The following is a 12,464-nucleotide window of genomic DNA, read 5'->3' on the forward strand; positions in this document are numbered from 1 at the left end:
CTGCCCACACCTCCCCTCCCCACATCAGCTTCACCGGAAGTCAGGCCCAGGACAGGCCCCCCTCCCCCCATCTCCACATCTGGTACTGATGTCAACAGCCAGGGCAGGCCGGGAGCAGTGTTTTTTAGCTCCCGCCCAGCCTCGAGGGAGGGGCGGACCCCCCATTCCCACCCCTTACTCACAATGACAGACACTGTCACAGGCACTCCAGGCCCTGCCATGGGCCAGACCTAGGGCCAGAAATGAACTTTTATTGCAAAATGGGGACTTTCAAGTCACAGGGACGTCAGAGCTGGCCTCTTCTCTGACCCAGGGAGTTGGAATCTGGCCCCTACTGGGTCATCTAGCCCCTTCTACTGGGTCTAACTGGGACTTGGGGAGGGGAGGTGGGTCAGTGTGTGTGTGGGGAGGAGGGGCAGGCAGGGGAGGCTTTTAATAGGGTTACATAAGCAGCAGGAGGGGGAGGTGTTTCTCTGAGCAGAGGGTCCGGTGTGTCCTAGTTGACTTGCTTCCCAGGCCTGTGTCCATAATTGCACGCTGTGCTTATATTTATATTTGGGAGAATTTGAGGATCAAGGTGCTCGGAAAGAGGGGTGTCCTTGAGGGCTGAAGGCCTGGAGGAGGTGGGGGATGTGCCCCCCCCAAGAACGGTGTGTCTGAGTGAAGATATTTGGGAGTGGGACGGTATCCTGTGTGGGCTAGCTGTGTGGTTCAGTACTGGGGACATGCGGACAGCAGTGGTCATCTGCCTGGATCGTGCTGTGACAGCAAGAGGGGATGCTGGGGCTGAACTCAGGGACGGTCTCTCTGTGTGGGGACGTGACCCAGAAAGTGGCATGTTCACCTCTCTACACCAGGCTCCCAGAATTGGCGGGTGGATGGGTGGGTGAAGAAGGCTTGTGGGTCCAACACAGCAGCTGTTTCTGTGGCTTATGAAGGTAGGAGCCAAATTCCCACATGTGGGTTGTGAATCCAGGGGAGTTGTGTCATGTAGGGGATGGTGTGTTATCTAGGCACACGATCACGATTCCAGACAAACTCAATCTATGCCTGTAGGAAGCCTATGTGTCAGAGTGGCCTCTTGGCTCTGGTGGCGGGGCGAGGACTGTGTGTCTCAACAGCTGCATGGGCTGAGTAAGCAGGGCCCTGGGGACATGTAGGCCGATTATCTGTGTGAGTGACTCTAGAGGAGCTCCGGGTGCATGGATGTGGCTGCCTGGGGGGCTCCGGAGACACAACCAAGTTGATGCCCGCCTCCGCCAGGGGGCCACCAATCTCCCACAGCTCCCTCCTTCATCTGGTCCACACGGTGGGGGTCGGGGAAGGTTAGTGGGGCCGGACTCGCAGCTGGAAGGCTGGGGGGATGTTGAAAAGGCCGCTGACAGCTGGCTGGAGGCTCAGGGCACCCGGCGGGCTCGGGCTCTCCAGGGAGAAGGCCTGCAGGATGGTGGTGAGGAGGAGGAAGAGCTCTGCGTGCGCCAGGCCCTCTCCCAGGCAGACGCGCTTACCTGAAGGGAACAAGGGGGATAGGACTGGGTCAGCCCCCCTGCTCACCCGCAGGTGAGCAGGGAGCACCCCAGCAGATACCTAAGGAGGGAACAAGGGGGATAGGACTGGGTCACCTGCTCACCCGCAGGTGAGCAGGGAGCGCCCCAGCAGATACCTAAGGAGAAGGGCAGGAATGCCTCCTGCTTCTGGAACCGTCCGTCTGCATCCAGGAATCGATCTGGATTGAATTCTTCTGGCTCATCAAAGATCTCAGGATCATGCAGGACAGAGCCAAGGAGGGGGAAGACCTCGGTGCCCTGAGCGGAGAGCAATAATCGAATGACAAATATCCTTCCCCCACCAGGCCCGAGGGCAGAACACAAGAGTCTGGAAGGGCACCGGTTCACGTAGCACAATGGCATCAATATATTTCAAGGGCTTATTATGGGCCAGGGACTACCTCCTGTGCAATAGGTACGTCTCTCTCTCTCACACACACGCGCACACACACACACACTCAAACTCATTGAATCTTTTTAACAAGTCTACGAAGCAATTTCTTTTTTTTTTTTTTTTTTTTTTTTACGAAGCAATTTCTAACATGATTCCCATTTCAAAGATGGGAAAACAGAGGTTCCTCCCCCAAACTGAAACAACTTGCCCAACATAGCATTTGGACATGGTGGGGCTAGTTCTTTGTCAATTTTGTTTTTAAACTTTGAGGGTACGTTGTGATTCACCTGTGGTTGTCCTAAGCCACCTGGCCCGAGTCCAGCTCTTTCCCACTTCCAGAGGTAAGGCCAAGGGTGGGCAGGTGAGGGCTGTCGGTTGAAGGTGCCCCACCCCGGGGCCCTGGGTGGCAGCCGGGAGCAGTTACTGAGATCCCAGGGCTGTGCAGTGGAGGAAGGAAGTGTGAGGGGCAGGGACCTCCTTTGCCAGGGACCATGGCTAGCATGGTCTGAGCTGGGAAGGGGAGGGAGGCTCCAGGAGAAGATGGGGTCACGCTGTGGCTATCAAAACGAGGCCAATAGCTGTGGCTAAAGCACAGGCCCTGGGTGTAAATCCTGCCTGTACCACGGCAGGCTGGGTGACCCCAACGAGTCTTCCCACTCTTCCAAGGCGAGTTTCCCCATCTGTAAAAATGGGCATGATAATGCATAGGGTTGCTCCAAAGATTAAACCATATGTGTGAGGCATTTAGAATAATACCTGGCGCAGAGCAAGTCCTCAGTCATTGATGCCTGTGGAGAGGTGCCACCAGCGCGAAAACACCAGGACCAGAAAACACCAGGACTAGGTCTAACTGCTTTGGGTTTGATTCTACAATGAAGCTCAAGGAGGGAGCTGCCGGTGGGAAGGCACCTGGGGTTTCCGGGGAGACATCGCCCCCTGGCGGTGCTGGTGATGAGTTGCTCTCTAACGGAGAGCATGAGCTGGGGCGCAGGGGGGAGGCGAGGGATGCGGGGGTAAGAGGGGGGCAGGGGGGAGGGGGGAGTGGAGGGAGGGCCGGGGACTCATGATTGTGAGACTCCAGCCCTCAGTTCTCAAGTTGTTTCCCTGTCTGTAGCCTCTGGCATGTGACTGTCCCAAAAACCTTGGAAGAAGGTAGAATTAGGGTATCTGTTGGACAGAGGGTATCCTAATCCTCTGTACTGAGGCCTTGAGACAGTCAGAGGCAGGAGAAATGCACACAGAAAGAAACAGAGAGGGAGAGGGGTGCAGAGAGAGGGACCCCGAGAAAGAGGAGATGTCAGAGAGGAGAGAGAGAGACCAATAATCAGAAAAAGCCAGACACACAGCCAGCCACAGACTCGGCCCGAGGCGAGGCAGCGCCTGGACGTGGCCGACGGCTGGCCCACCTGGGGCAGCGTGTACCCTCGGAAGCAGGTGGTCCTCGCAAGGGCACGGGGCACCCCCATGGGCACCAGAGCCAGCAGCCGCTGCGCCTCATGCAGAACTGCGTCGGTGTAGGGGAGGCGGGCTCGGTCCCCCAGGCCCGGTGCACGGCCGGCCCCCAGCTCTCGGCTCAGCTCCTCCCGCACACGCTCTGCACCCAGGAAGAGAGGGCCGGGAGGTCAGAGGTGGGGTGGGGCTCTGTGATCCTACCCTCGGAAGCCCCATCTTCTCAGAGTGGCAGTGCTTTGGGGGAGGCGGCGGTGGGGAGGAGTCCCCCAGGCTTTGCTGAGCCTGGGTCCCTGATGTCCTGTGTGCTGGGCACAAGGTCTCTCCTCTCTCAATTCCCACAGCAATCCTGTGAGGTGGGTACCATTATCCATCCCCATTTCCCAGATGAGGAAACCGAGGCCTAGAGAGCTGAAGTCACAGTGGGTGACTGAGGCCTTCCACTGAGGCCACCAGACCCTAAGCCCCATCTTCCAGGTCAGCCCACCCTACTGGCCTGACAACATTTAATGCAGCTGCCTGACTGCAAAATCCTGGGCTTCCCTGGAGCTCATGGCCTGTTCTGCCTCTCAGGCAGGTACCCTTCCTGCAGTTTCACTTCCTGTCTGTGCCCTGATGACCCCAAGCTTTTTTATTTCCTTACACCCAATGTGGGGCTCGAAGTCACAACGCTAAGATCAGGCGTCACACTCTATCAACTGAGCCAGCCAGGTACCCTCCCTCTCCTTTAAGCAAACTCTATGCTCGACATGCTGCTTGAACTCAGGAAGGACCCTGAGAACAAGGACCCCAGTTTGTTTTTTGTCTCCAGTCCTGAAACAGGTGTCTTGTTTTACCTCCTCACAGGTGGCCCCAGGTCCCTCACACTTGTCCAACTGGCCTCAGTGTCTCCTCTGAAACAGCTCCTTATTCTTTCTGTCTCAGGGTGGCCCCATGGTCCCCTGATGCCCTAGTTCCCTAGGGCTCCCGGGTTGTTTTCTAACTGCCCACCCGACTCCTCTTCCTGCCCCACAGCTTGGCCCAGAACTGTCCTCTCCTGCCCAGGACGGTCCTCATCCTCTTCCCTGGGCTCCCGCCATCCTCTTGCACATCTTACCTCTTTCAGCCCAAAGGATTTTTCTAAAATGCTAATTTGACCCTGCTCTCCCCTCCTCAGCATCTTTCCATGGCTCCCCATTGCTCAGGATCAGGCAAATGAGGTACCACCAAGGTGACACAGCCCTGAGAGGTCTCTTGCCTCTTTTCTTTTCTTCCTTTCTTTTTAAAAATATTTTACCTATTTATTTGACACAGAGAGAGAGAGCACAAGCAGGGGGGCAGCAGGCAGGGAAAGGGAGAAGCAGGCTCCCCACTAAACAGGGACCCAGACATGGGGCTTGATCCCAGGACCCCAAGATCATGACTTGAACCCAAAGTAGACACTAACCGACTGAGCTACCAGCACCCCTCCTGCCTCATCTCTCACTTTACTACACCTCACACTGCAACCAGCAGCCCCCCAACCTCTGGCTCTTTAGACATCCCCGATGCTGGGCTCATTCGCGCTTCTAGGCTCTGGATCAGGTTGTTCGTTCTCCTGAACATTCTTTCTCTTGAGCCCTCACTTCCATCCCCAAGGCTGACTGGTGCACAAGCCTCCTACCTTGGACCTGAGGGTACCTCAGCAGAAGCAGGAGGGTGTAGCGGACCGTGGTGCTGACGGTGACCGTCCCGGCGAATAGCAGATAAATGACCGTCATCAGCAAGTTTTTGTCCGTCAGTTCTGTGTTCGGGTCTTGCTCCTCCTGGGAGAAACCAGGCAGAGGGGCTCAGAGAACTCAGGCCACAGGGAACAGAGGCCAGCACAGCCACGCCTGGAGCGTAACACAGCAAGTTCAAGCTTTGTCAGGGGGTTTGTATAAATGTTTGGGCAAGTGGGGAAGTGGACTCTTGATATATTAGTTCTCTTTGGTTGCAATGTTTTTGAAAATGAAAGAGCACGGCCGCTATACAAAACAAACAGAGAATGACGTGGTTAGGAAGTGAAGAAACTGGAGCCCTGTCACCAACAATGGGGCTCCAAATGGTGCAGCTGCTATGGAGAATGGTATCAGGTTCCTTAAAAAAAAAAAAAATGTAAATAGTATTGCCATATGATCCAGCAATTCCATTTCTGAGTATGTACCCCAGTAAGTGGGAAGCAAGGTCTCGAAGGGGTATCTGTACACCTGTGTTCACAGCAGCGTTATTCGCAATGGCCAAAAGGGGGAAGCACCCCAAGTGGCCACTGATGGATGAATGGGTAAACCAAATGTGGAATAAGGATTCAGCCTTAAAAAGGAAGGAAATGCTGTCATCCGCTACGACCTGGATGAACCTTGAGGACATCTCACTAAGGGAAATAAGCCAGTTGCAAAAGGCTAAATAATGAGGTCCCTAATGTTGGCAAATTCAGAGACGGAAAGGTGGTTGCCAGGAGCTGGGGAGGGGGAATGGGGAGCTGCTGTTTAACAATAAAGAGTTTCAGTTTGATAAGATGAAAAAAGTTCTGGAGATTGTCTACACAACATTGTGGATGGAATTAACACTACTGAACTCGACACTTAAAAGTGGCAAAGGCAGGGGCGCCTGGCTGGCTCCATGGGAAGAGCATGTGAAACTTTTTTTTTTTTTTGCATGTGAAACTCTTAATCTTGGGGTTGTAAGTTTGAGTCCCACGTTTGGGTGTGGATTACTTTAAAATAAAATGTTTGGGATGCCTGGGTGGCTTAGCGGTTGAGCATCTGCCTTCAGCTCAGGGCGTGATTCCGGGGTCCTGGGATCCAGTCCCGCATTGGGCTCTCCGCAGGAAGCCTGCTTCTCCCTCTGCCTCTGCCTTTCTCTCTGTCTCTCATGTATAAATAAAATCTTAAATTTTTTTTTATCCATTCATTTGACACGCAGAGAGAGCACAAGCAGGGGGAGCGGCTGAGAGAGAGGGAGAAGCAGACTCCCTGCTAGCAGGGAGGGGAGCCCAAAGAGAGGCTTGATCCCAGGACCCCGTGATCATGACCTGAGGTGAAGGCAGACACTTAACTGACTGAGCCACCAGGCGCCCCTGTTCTAATATAATTAAGGAAGTGGACTTTATTCTTATAATTTGATATTGCCAGGTTCCATAATTAAATGATTCTACTTGACATGACATGTCCTGTGGGGGTGGGGTACAGTGACATGGAGGATTGCTGGTGGCAGGCCACTGGGCGTGGGGCCTGCACAGGGGCATAAGGTCAGAGAGAGAGAGAGGGAGAAAGGGGGAAGAAGAGAGAGAGGGAGGCCTGATAGATTCCCAGCCATACGGGAGTTGGGACCAGCCAAGCCACCAGCCTCATTCCGAAGGCCCCCAACCCTGACCTTTCCCTACCTTTGCCATCTTCAGCAGGAAGGCATCCACAACGTCGCGTGGGGGGCCCGAGGTGTCCAGGCTCTCCTTGTGTCTCTGTACCTGCTGGACGGCGAAGGTGGCCAGGACACTCAAGTGGCTGAGGAGCTGTGTGTGGGGGCCGGGCAGGTGCTGCAGGAGCCAGGAGAACATCTCGTAGGTCTGTGGGGAGAAGGGCAGCGGTTCCCCTGGGGCCTGGTCCTGCACCAGCGTGGAGGGCCCTTCTGGGGGTTACCTGGACACCATGGGCGGGAACCTCTGGGGAAGGTGGCTGGAGAGGGGCCCCACCTGCTTACCTGGCCCCAGGGGGAGCTGACCCCCAGCACTGTGCCGCCGGCCGCCTGGACCACGGCCTGGAACTCCTTGTCCTCGTAGGGGAAGCGGAGGCCGAAGGTGAGGGAGCAGATGATGTTAGAGGTGGCCTGAGCCAGCAGCAGGGAGGGGTCAAATGGGCGTCCTGGGGGGGAGAGGGCAGAGAGGAGGGCCGTGATGGAGAGGGGGACTGGAAGGAGACAGGCATCCAGAGAGACAGACAGGGCAAGAAAGACGGACAGAGACACAGGGAAAGAGGCAGAGAAACAGACATGCAAGAGAGACAGGCTGGGAAAGACTGGGCAGAAGGACAGATAGGGAGACAGACGAGGAGAGACAAAGAGACAGACTTACAGGAGAGAAAAGCAGAAGAATAGAGAAAGAAATGAAACAGAAAGAGTGAAGTGACAGTACTGGGGACACAGAGATTCCCCGGGAGACGGGAGGACAGAGACAGAAGGTGGAGGAGACACAAGTGGTGGTGAGCAGAGCTCCGGAAGGAAGGCCCTCCCCACGCTCAGGGGCGCCCCAGGGGACCCCGGGCTCACCCCACCCTGCTGACCTTCTGTCCCCTGGAATGCCTCCACCAGACGCTGGGCCTCGGCCTGGATCAGCTCCTCGCCTTCTCGCTTCCCCATGCCCAGGTCCCGCAGGGCCAGCGTGGTCAATCTCCTCAGCTGCCTCCACCGCTCCCCATTGGAGAAGAAAACCCCTGTACAGAAGGCTAGACTCAAGGATGGACTGGCCCCTCTCCCCATTCCCCAGCACTACTCCTTCCCAGTGAGGTGCCCTGGTGGGGTGGGCCGGGGCCTCTGCAGGCCCTGTCTTGAGTCCATTCCAGCCTAGACAGGGTTGAGGACTCAGTAGGTGCTCAGTAAATGCCTACCCTTGGGGCAGAAGGGACATTCTCCTGGGAAGCTGGTAACTGAGATTATCCAGGCCCCTTGTGATCTGTGATGAACCAGGATGAGTGAAAACTTCTTCCACCCACCCATCCATCCATCCATCCATCCATCCATCTTCTTCTTCCTCTCTCTCTCCTCCTTTTTTTTTTTTTTTATAGATTTTATTTATTTTAGTTGAGAGAGAGAGAGAGAATGAGCAGGGGAGAGGCGGAGGGAGAAGCAGACTTCCCGCTGAGCAGGGAGCCCGATGCAGGGGTCAATCCCAGGACCCAGAGATCATGACCCAAGCTGAAGGTATATGCAGATGCTTAACCGACTGAACCACCCAGCACCCTTCCCTCCCTCCCTCCCTCCCCCCCTTCCTTCCTTCCTTCCTTCCTTCCTTCCTTCCTTCCTTCCTTCCTTCCTTCCTTCCTTCCTTCCCAACACTTACAGAATGCTACTGGGTCCCCTGCCCCACATCATTTGGAAGCTGAACCAGGAGAGAGGAGGATGGACTGTTGTCCTTTAGCTAAGGGTCTGCTCTGGACAAACCTTGCTTCTCTGAGCTCAAGGTCCCACGTGGACAATGCCATACCCTAGTGGCCTCCTGGAAGCCTCCTCCAGGGTGTCCCCCGTCCACTCTCCCAGTGTGTCCCCAACTGGCCTCAGCACCTCTCCTCCTTCCTGTCTCAGCCCACTGTCCCCTGGTCCCTGGCCAGAGAGCCCTGGATGCCTTTTCCAACCACCCCCTCCCTTCCCCACACCCCCAGCCCCAGGACAGCACAGTCTCCTCTCCGGGCTCCTGCACAGTGACCTGAGGATCTTGCTTATGACTCCCCTCTCTCCATCTATAGCCCCCAGAAAATCCCAAAGCTGAGCACTCTGGTGTGAGTCAGGCCCTGCGTGACCGACCCATTTCACCAGCTTTGTTACTCACCCAGCTACAATTGCGCTGGCTTTTTCTCACTTCCTCAGTGGTATCAGGATCCCCCCTGGAGGCCTCTGCCTCTACTGTTCCCTCTGCCTGGATCACTCACCTCTCTATCCTCACTCAACTAACTCCATTCATCCTCAGGTCTCATTGGGATTATCATCTCCTCCCAGAAGCCTTCCTTGATTCCTCCCAGGCCCCCTCTCCTCCCTCCACCTGGGCCAGTACAGTTCCCCTGTGTCCTTTTTTTTTTTTTTTTAAGATTTTATTTATTTATTTATTTATTCATAGAGATACACAGAGAGAGAGAGAGAGAGAGAGAGAGAGGCAGAGACACAGGCAGAGGGAAAGCAGGCTCCATGCAGCGAGCCTGATGTGGGACTAGATCCCGGGTCTCCAGGATCACACCCTGGGCTGCAGGCGGCGCTAAACCGCTGCGCCACCGGGGCTGCCCTCCCCTGTGTCCTGTTCTCAGAGCTGTACCTCTCATTTTAGAATTCTATTCCCTCCCTCCAGGCCTAGGACAAGCCTATCTCTCCTACAGTGAGACAGGACACCACATCTGTCTTGGTCACCTCTGTGTCCCCAGTAAACACTATAGGGCCAGGTGTGATAAAAATTTGTCAACTGGGGGATGCCTGGGTGGCTCAGCAGTTGGGCATCTGCCTTCCGCTCAGAGCGTGATCCTGGAGTCCTGGGATTGAGTCCCACATCGGGCTCCCTGCATGGAGCCTGCTTCTCCCTCTGCCTGTGTCTCTGCCTCTCTCTCTCTGTGTCTCTTGTGAATGGATAAATAAAGTCTTTAAAAAAAATTGTCAACTGAATGAATGATTGCTGCTTCTCTCACCTCTAGGGTTTTTTACTTCTCTGCCTGGAACACCCTTCTCACTTCTAGGAGTCGGCGCTCAGACAACCTGTCTTTCAAGATTCCCTGGACATCTCCTATCAAACAGGCTGGGGCAGACACCTTCTCTGGTTCCAGTAATCTCAGGGGTTCCTTATCTTGGCCCTGACCCCTCTACCTTCCCCCATCCCAGCCTGGCACAGGACTTTCTCCCCACTGGCCAGCAAGCTCTTGGTCACAACTGTGTCACCACAGCACCCCTAACACCAGGCTTCTACTTTCAGGCTTAGCTGAAATTCATTTCTACACATTACGTGTTCCCACCCATTACCAGTGCCTAGAAAGCTCTCCCTGTCCCTCCCAGTCCTGGGCTCCTCACCTGGAGCAGTGAGAACACCACCACACCACACCCAGGCCACATTCAATCCTCAGGATGACTCTTTGTAATAGGCAGTATTATCACCCCACTTGATGGATGGAAAACTGGCCCAGAGACACTAAGTCGTGCACAGAAGTCACACCAGTAAGTGGTGGCAGGCTCTGAGCGAAGGAGCCAGCAGTCCCCAGCTCTGCTCATGACTCACCATGGCCGCCAAAGGTCCCGTCCAGCGTTGCCAACATCCCCCGCCCACTGAACTCCTCAGCCTGACCTCCCAGGGCCTCCTGCACAGCCTCGTGCCCAACCAGGACCACCACACGCCGCCAGGGTCCCAGGTACACGGTGAACACCGGGCCATACTTCTTACTCAGCTGCGGGCAGAGAGGGATATGGGGCGGGTTTTGAGGGGCAGGCCTATTGCCTCTTTCTGTCTAGATGTCCCCATCATGGCCCTGTCACTGGATGAGACATCTAAGAGGAAACTGCCCCAGCCCCAGACAGAAATAGCCCCCTCAGGAGGCTCAGTTCTCTTTTTGCATCAGGCTCCCAGGTCCCCTCCGGCAACAAAGCCCCCAACCCTTTACCTCCTACAGAGCCCCAAGTTTGGACCCTGGGACAACCCAGAACCACCCCTATCCCCCAACTTAGACATATGCAGCAAAAACAGACACCTGAGACTCTGGCTTCTCCTAACGCCTCAGCTCTGCCTCTACCTCAAAACTAGCAAAACCCCCCCCCCCCCTTTTTTTAATCACTCTGCTAAACCTTCAAATTCTGGAGTGGATAATGCTGGGCACCTGCCCCATCTTTCCCCAAGACCCCCATCCCTTTCCCCATGTCCTGAAGTTCCCCCCACCAGACTCCTTCTGACAGAGACCTCTGCCCCCAGCCCCCCAAAGGTTAGAACTGCCTCGGTCTTCCTCCCCGCTCTCCTTCCCCGCTGTCCCGGGACCTCCCAGCTCCCTCCTAGCTGAGCCGCACAGGACTGCAGCGCCCAGATCCTCCGCACACTTGCACCTGGAACCCTCCAGCCAAGCCTCCCCCTCCTCCCTTTTCTTCTCGGCCCCTCCCCAGTTACCTCTCCCCCAGGGATAAACCCGCCAGCATCCCAGCACCAGCTTGCGGCCTCCCGCTTTAATCCCCTGCTTCTATCACTTCCCAGGGATTCTGTGGACCCCTCTGCCCCGTACCCCTGCCGCTGGACCCTGCTTCCCGGCTCTCATCCTCTCCAGGATTCCGCGGGCAGACGTCTCTGCCCCTCTCGGCCGGCCCCGCATCCCGGGGTCCTCTCTCCCCAGCACCCCCTTCCACGGGCCCCCTCAGCTCTGGAGCCCCGCCCCACCCCCCTCCGCCCCAGGACACCCCTAGTCCCTTTGCCCTTGCACCCGCGGCCTGCCTCCCCGAGGATGCCCCGAGGCCTCTCTGCCCTGGGGCCCCGTCCTCTCTGGGCCCCTCACCCGCAGGAGCCCCGAGTACAGCGCCCCGGGCCGCAGCTGCAGGAGGTTCCCCAGCAGCGGCAGCGGCGGGGGCCCGGGGGGCAGGTGGCCGCGGGTCCGGGGCCGCGCCAGCGCCAGCAGCAGCAGCAGCAGCAGCGCCAGCAGCAGCGTCCAGGTGCCGGCCGCCTCCATCCGGCGGGTCGGCTCCTTCTCCCGCTTGCGGCCGCTCCACGAGGCCGGGCCAGTCGGGGGCGGGGGCCGGGCGGCTCCTTCGGGGCGAGACGGGGCGCGGGGGCCGGATTCGCTCCCCGCCGGGGTCCGCCTGGTGCCGGGACCCGCTCGCGCACGGATGGCTACTGGGTCCCCCGGGTTCGGGGCGGGACAGCGCTTTGGGCCCCAGGTAGGGCGTGGGTCCGCTGGAGGAACCTGGAAGCCGGAGACTCTACCTCCAGGAGGCCACACCCCGTGTCCGAAGCCGGGAGCCCGCGCCGCCCTCCCCGGCTCCCGCCTGTCCGGGTGGGACTTTGCGTGCGCGTGTGCGCGTCTTTGAGCCAGTTTCCTGCAGCATCTTAACCTCCTTACGGTAAAGCAGGAGGAGGACTTGACCTTCAACAGTAAGGAATCCGAGGTTCGGGGAGATAAATCGGTTGGCCCCAGGCCACGCGGCCAACAAGCTGCCAGAGCTGGGATTTGAACTCCAGCCATTCTGAATGATTGATGGACTCGTTCCTTCACTTAGCAGTTTCGTCTAGTGGTTGGGAACATGCTGTCTGAGGCCAGACCGCTTGAGTTCACGGCCTAGCTTCTGGGTGCCTCTGTTAACTCCTGTAGAATGGGGATAGTTTCAGGATCAATAGGTTCACGTGTAAACAACTTCAGACCGGG

The 12,464-nt window shown here is 56.8% G+C and overlaps 1 protein-coding gene across 3 annotated transcripts; it reads right to left on the reverse strand.

Annotated features, from left to right (window-relative positions):
• Positions 1–206: 206 nt before the first annotated feature.
• On the reverse strand, positions 207–12,107 carry CYP2S1 (cytochrome P450 family 2 subfamily S member 1). 3 transcript variants are annotated; one of them, XM_077850822.1, is made up of 10 exons: positions 11,601–12,107; positions 10,349–10,514; positions 7,665–7,814; positions 7,087–7,247; positions 6,773–6,952; positions 5,033–5,174; positions 3,348–3,535; positions 2,229–2,378; positions 1,664–1,805; positions 207–1,508 (listed from the first exon to the last, which is right to left on the reverse strand). In XM_077850822.1, the coding sequence occupies exons 1-10, from the start codon at positions 11,769–11,771 to the stop codon at positions 1,327–1,329; spliced, it is 1,632 nt and encodes a 543-aa protein (XP_077706948.1). In that variant the 5' UTR covers positions 11,772–12,107; the 3' UTR covers positions 207–1,326. The 3 variants fall into 3 exon arrangements, with proteins under 3 accessions (XP_077706948.1, XP_077706958.1, XP_077706966.1); XM_077850832.1 differs by lacking the exon at positions 2,229–2,378 and having other exon boundaries at positions 11,601–11,786; XM_077850840.1 differs by lacking the exon at positions 2,229–2,378 and having other exon boundaries at positions 1,373–1,508; positions 3,364–3,535; positions 11,601–11,786.
• Positions 12,108–12,464: the final 357 nt, after the last annotated feature.

The sequence above is a fragment of the Canis aureus genome, chromosome 1, assembly GCF_053574225.1.
Source record: "Canis aureus isolate CA01 chromosome 1, VMU_Caureus_v.1.0, whole genome shotgun sequence".
NCBI lineage: Eukaryota > Metazoa > Chordata > Mammalia > Carnivora > Canidae > Canis > Canis aureus.

Coding starts and splice junctions, on each gene's coding strand:
- CYP2S1 (XM_077850822.1), bottom strand. CDS start 11,771: ATGGAGGCGGCCGGCACCTGGACGCTGCTGCTGGCGCTGCTGCTGCTG. Junction 5,175..6,772: donor TCCTGCTGAAGATGGCAAAG/GTAGGGAAAGGT, acceptor GGTTTCTCCCAG/GAGGAGCAAGACCCGAACAC. Junction 2,379..3,347: donor GAGGGTACACGCTGCCCCAG/GTGGGCCAGCCG, acceptor TCCACTGCACAG/CCCTGGGATCTCAGTAACTG.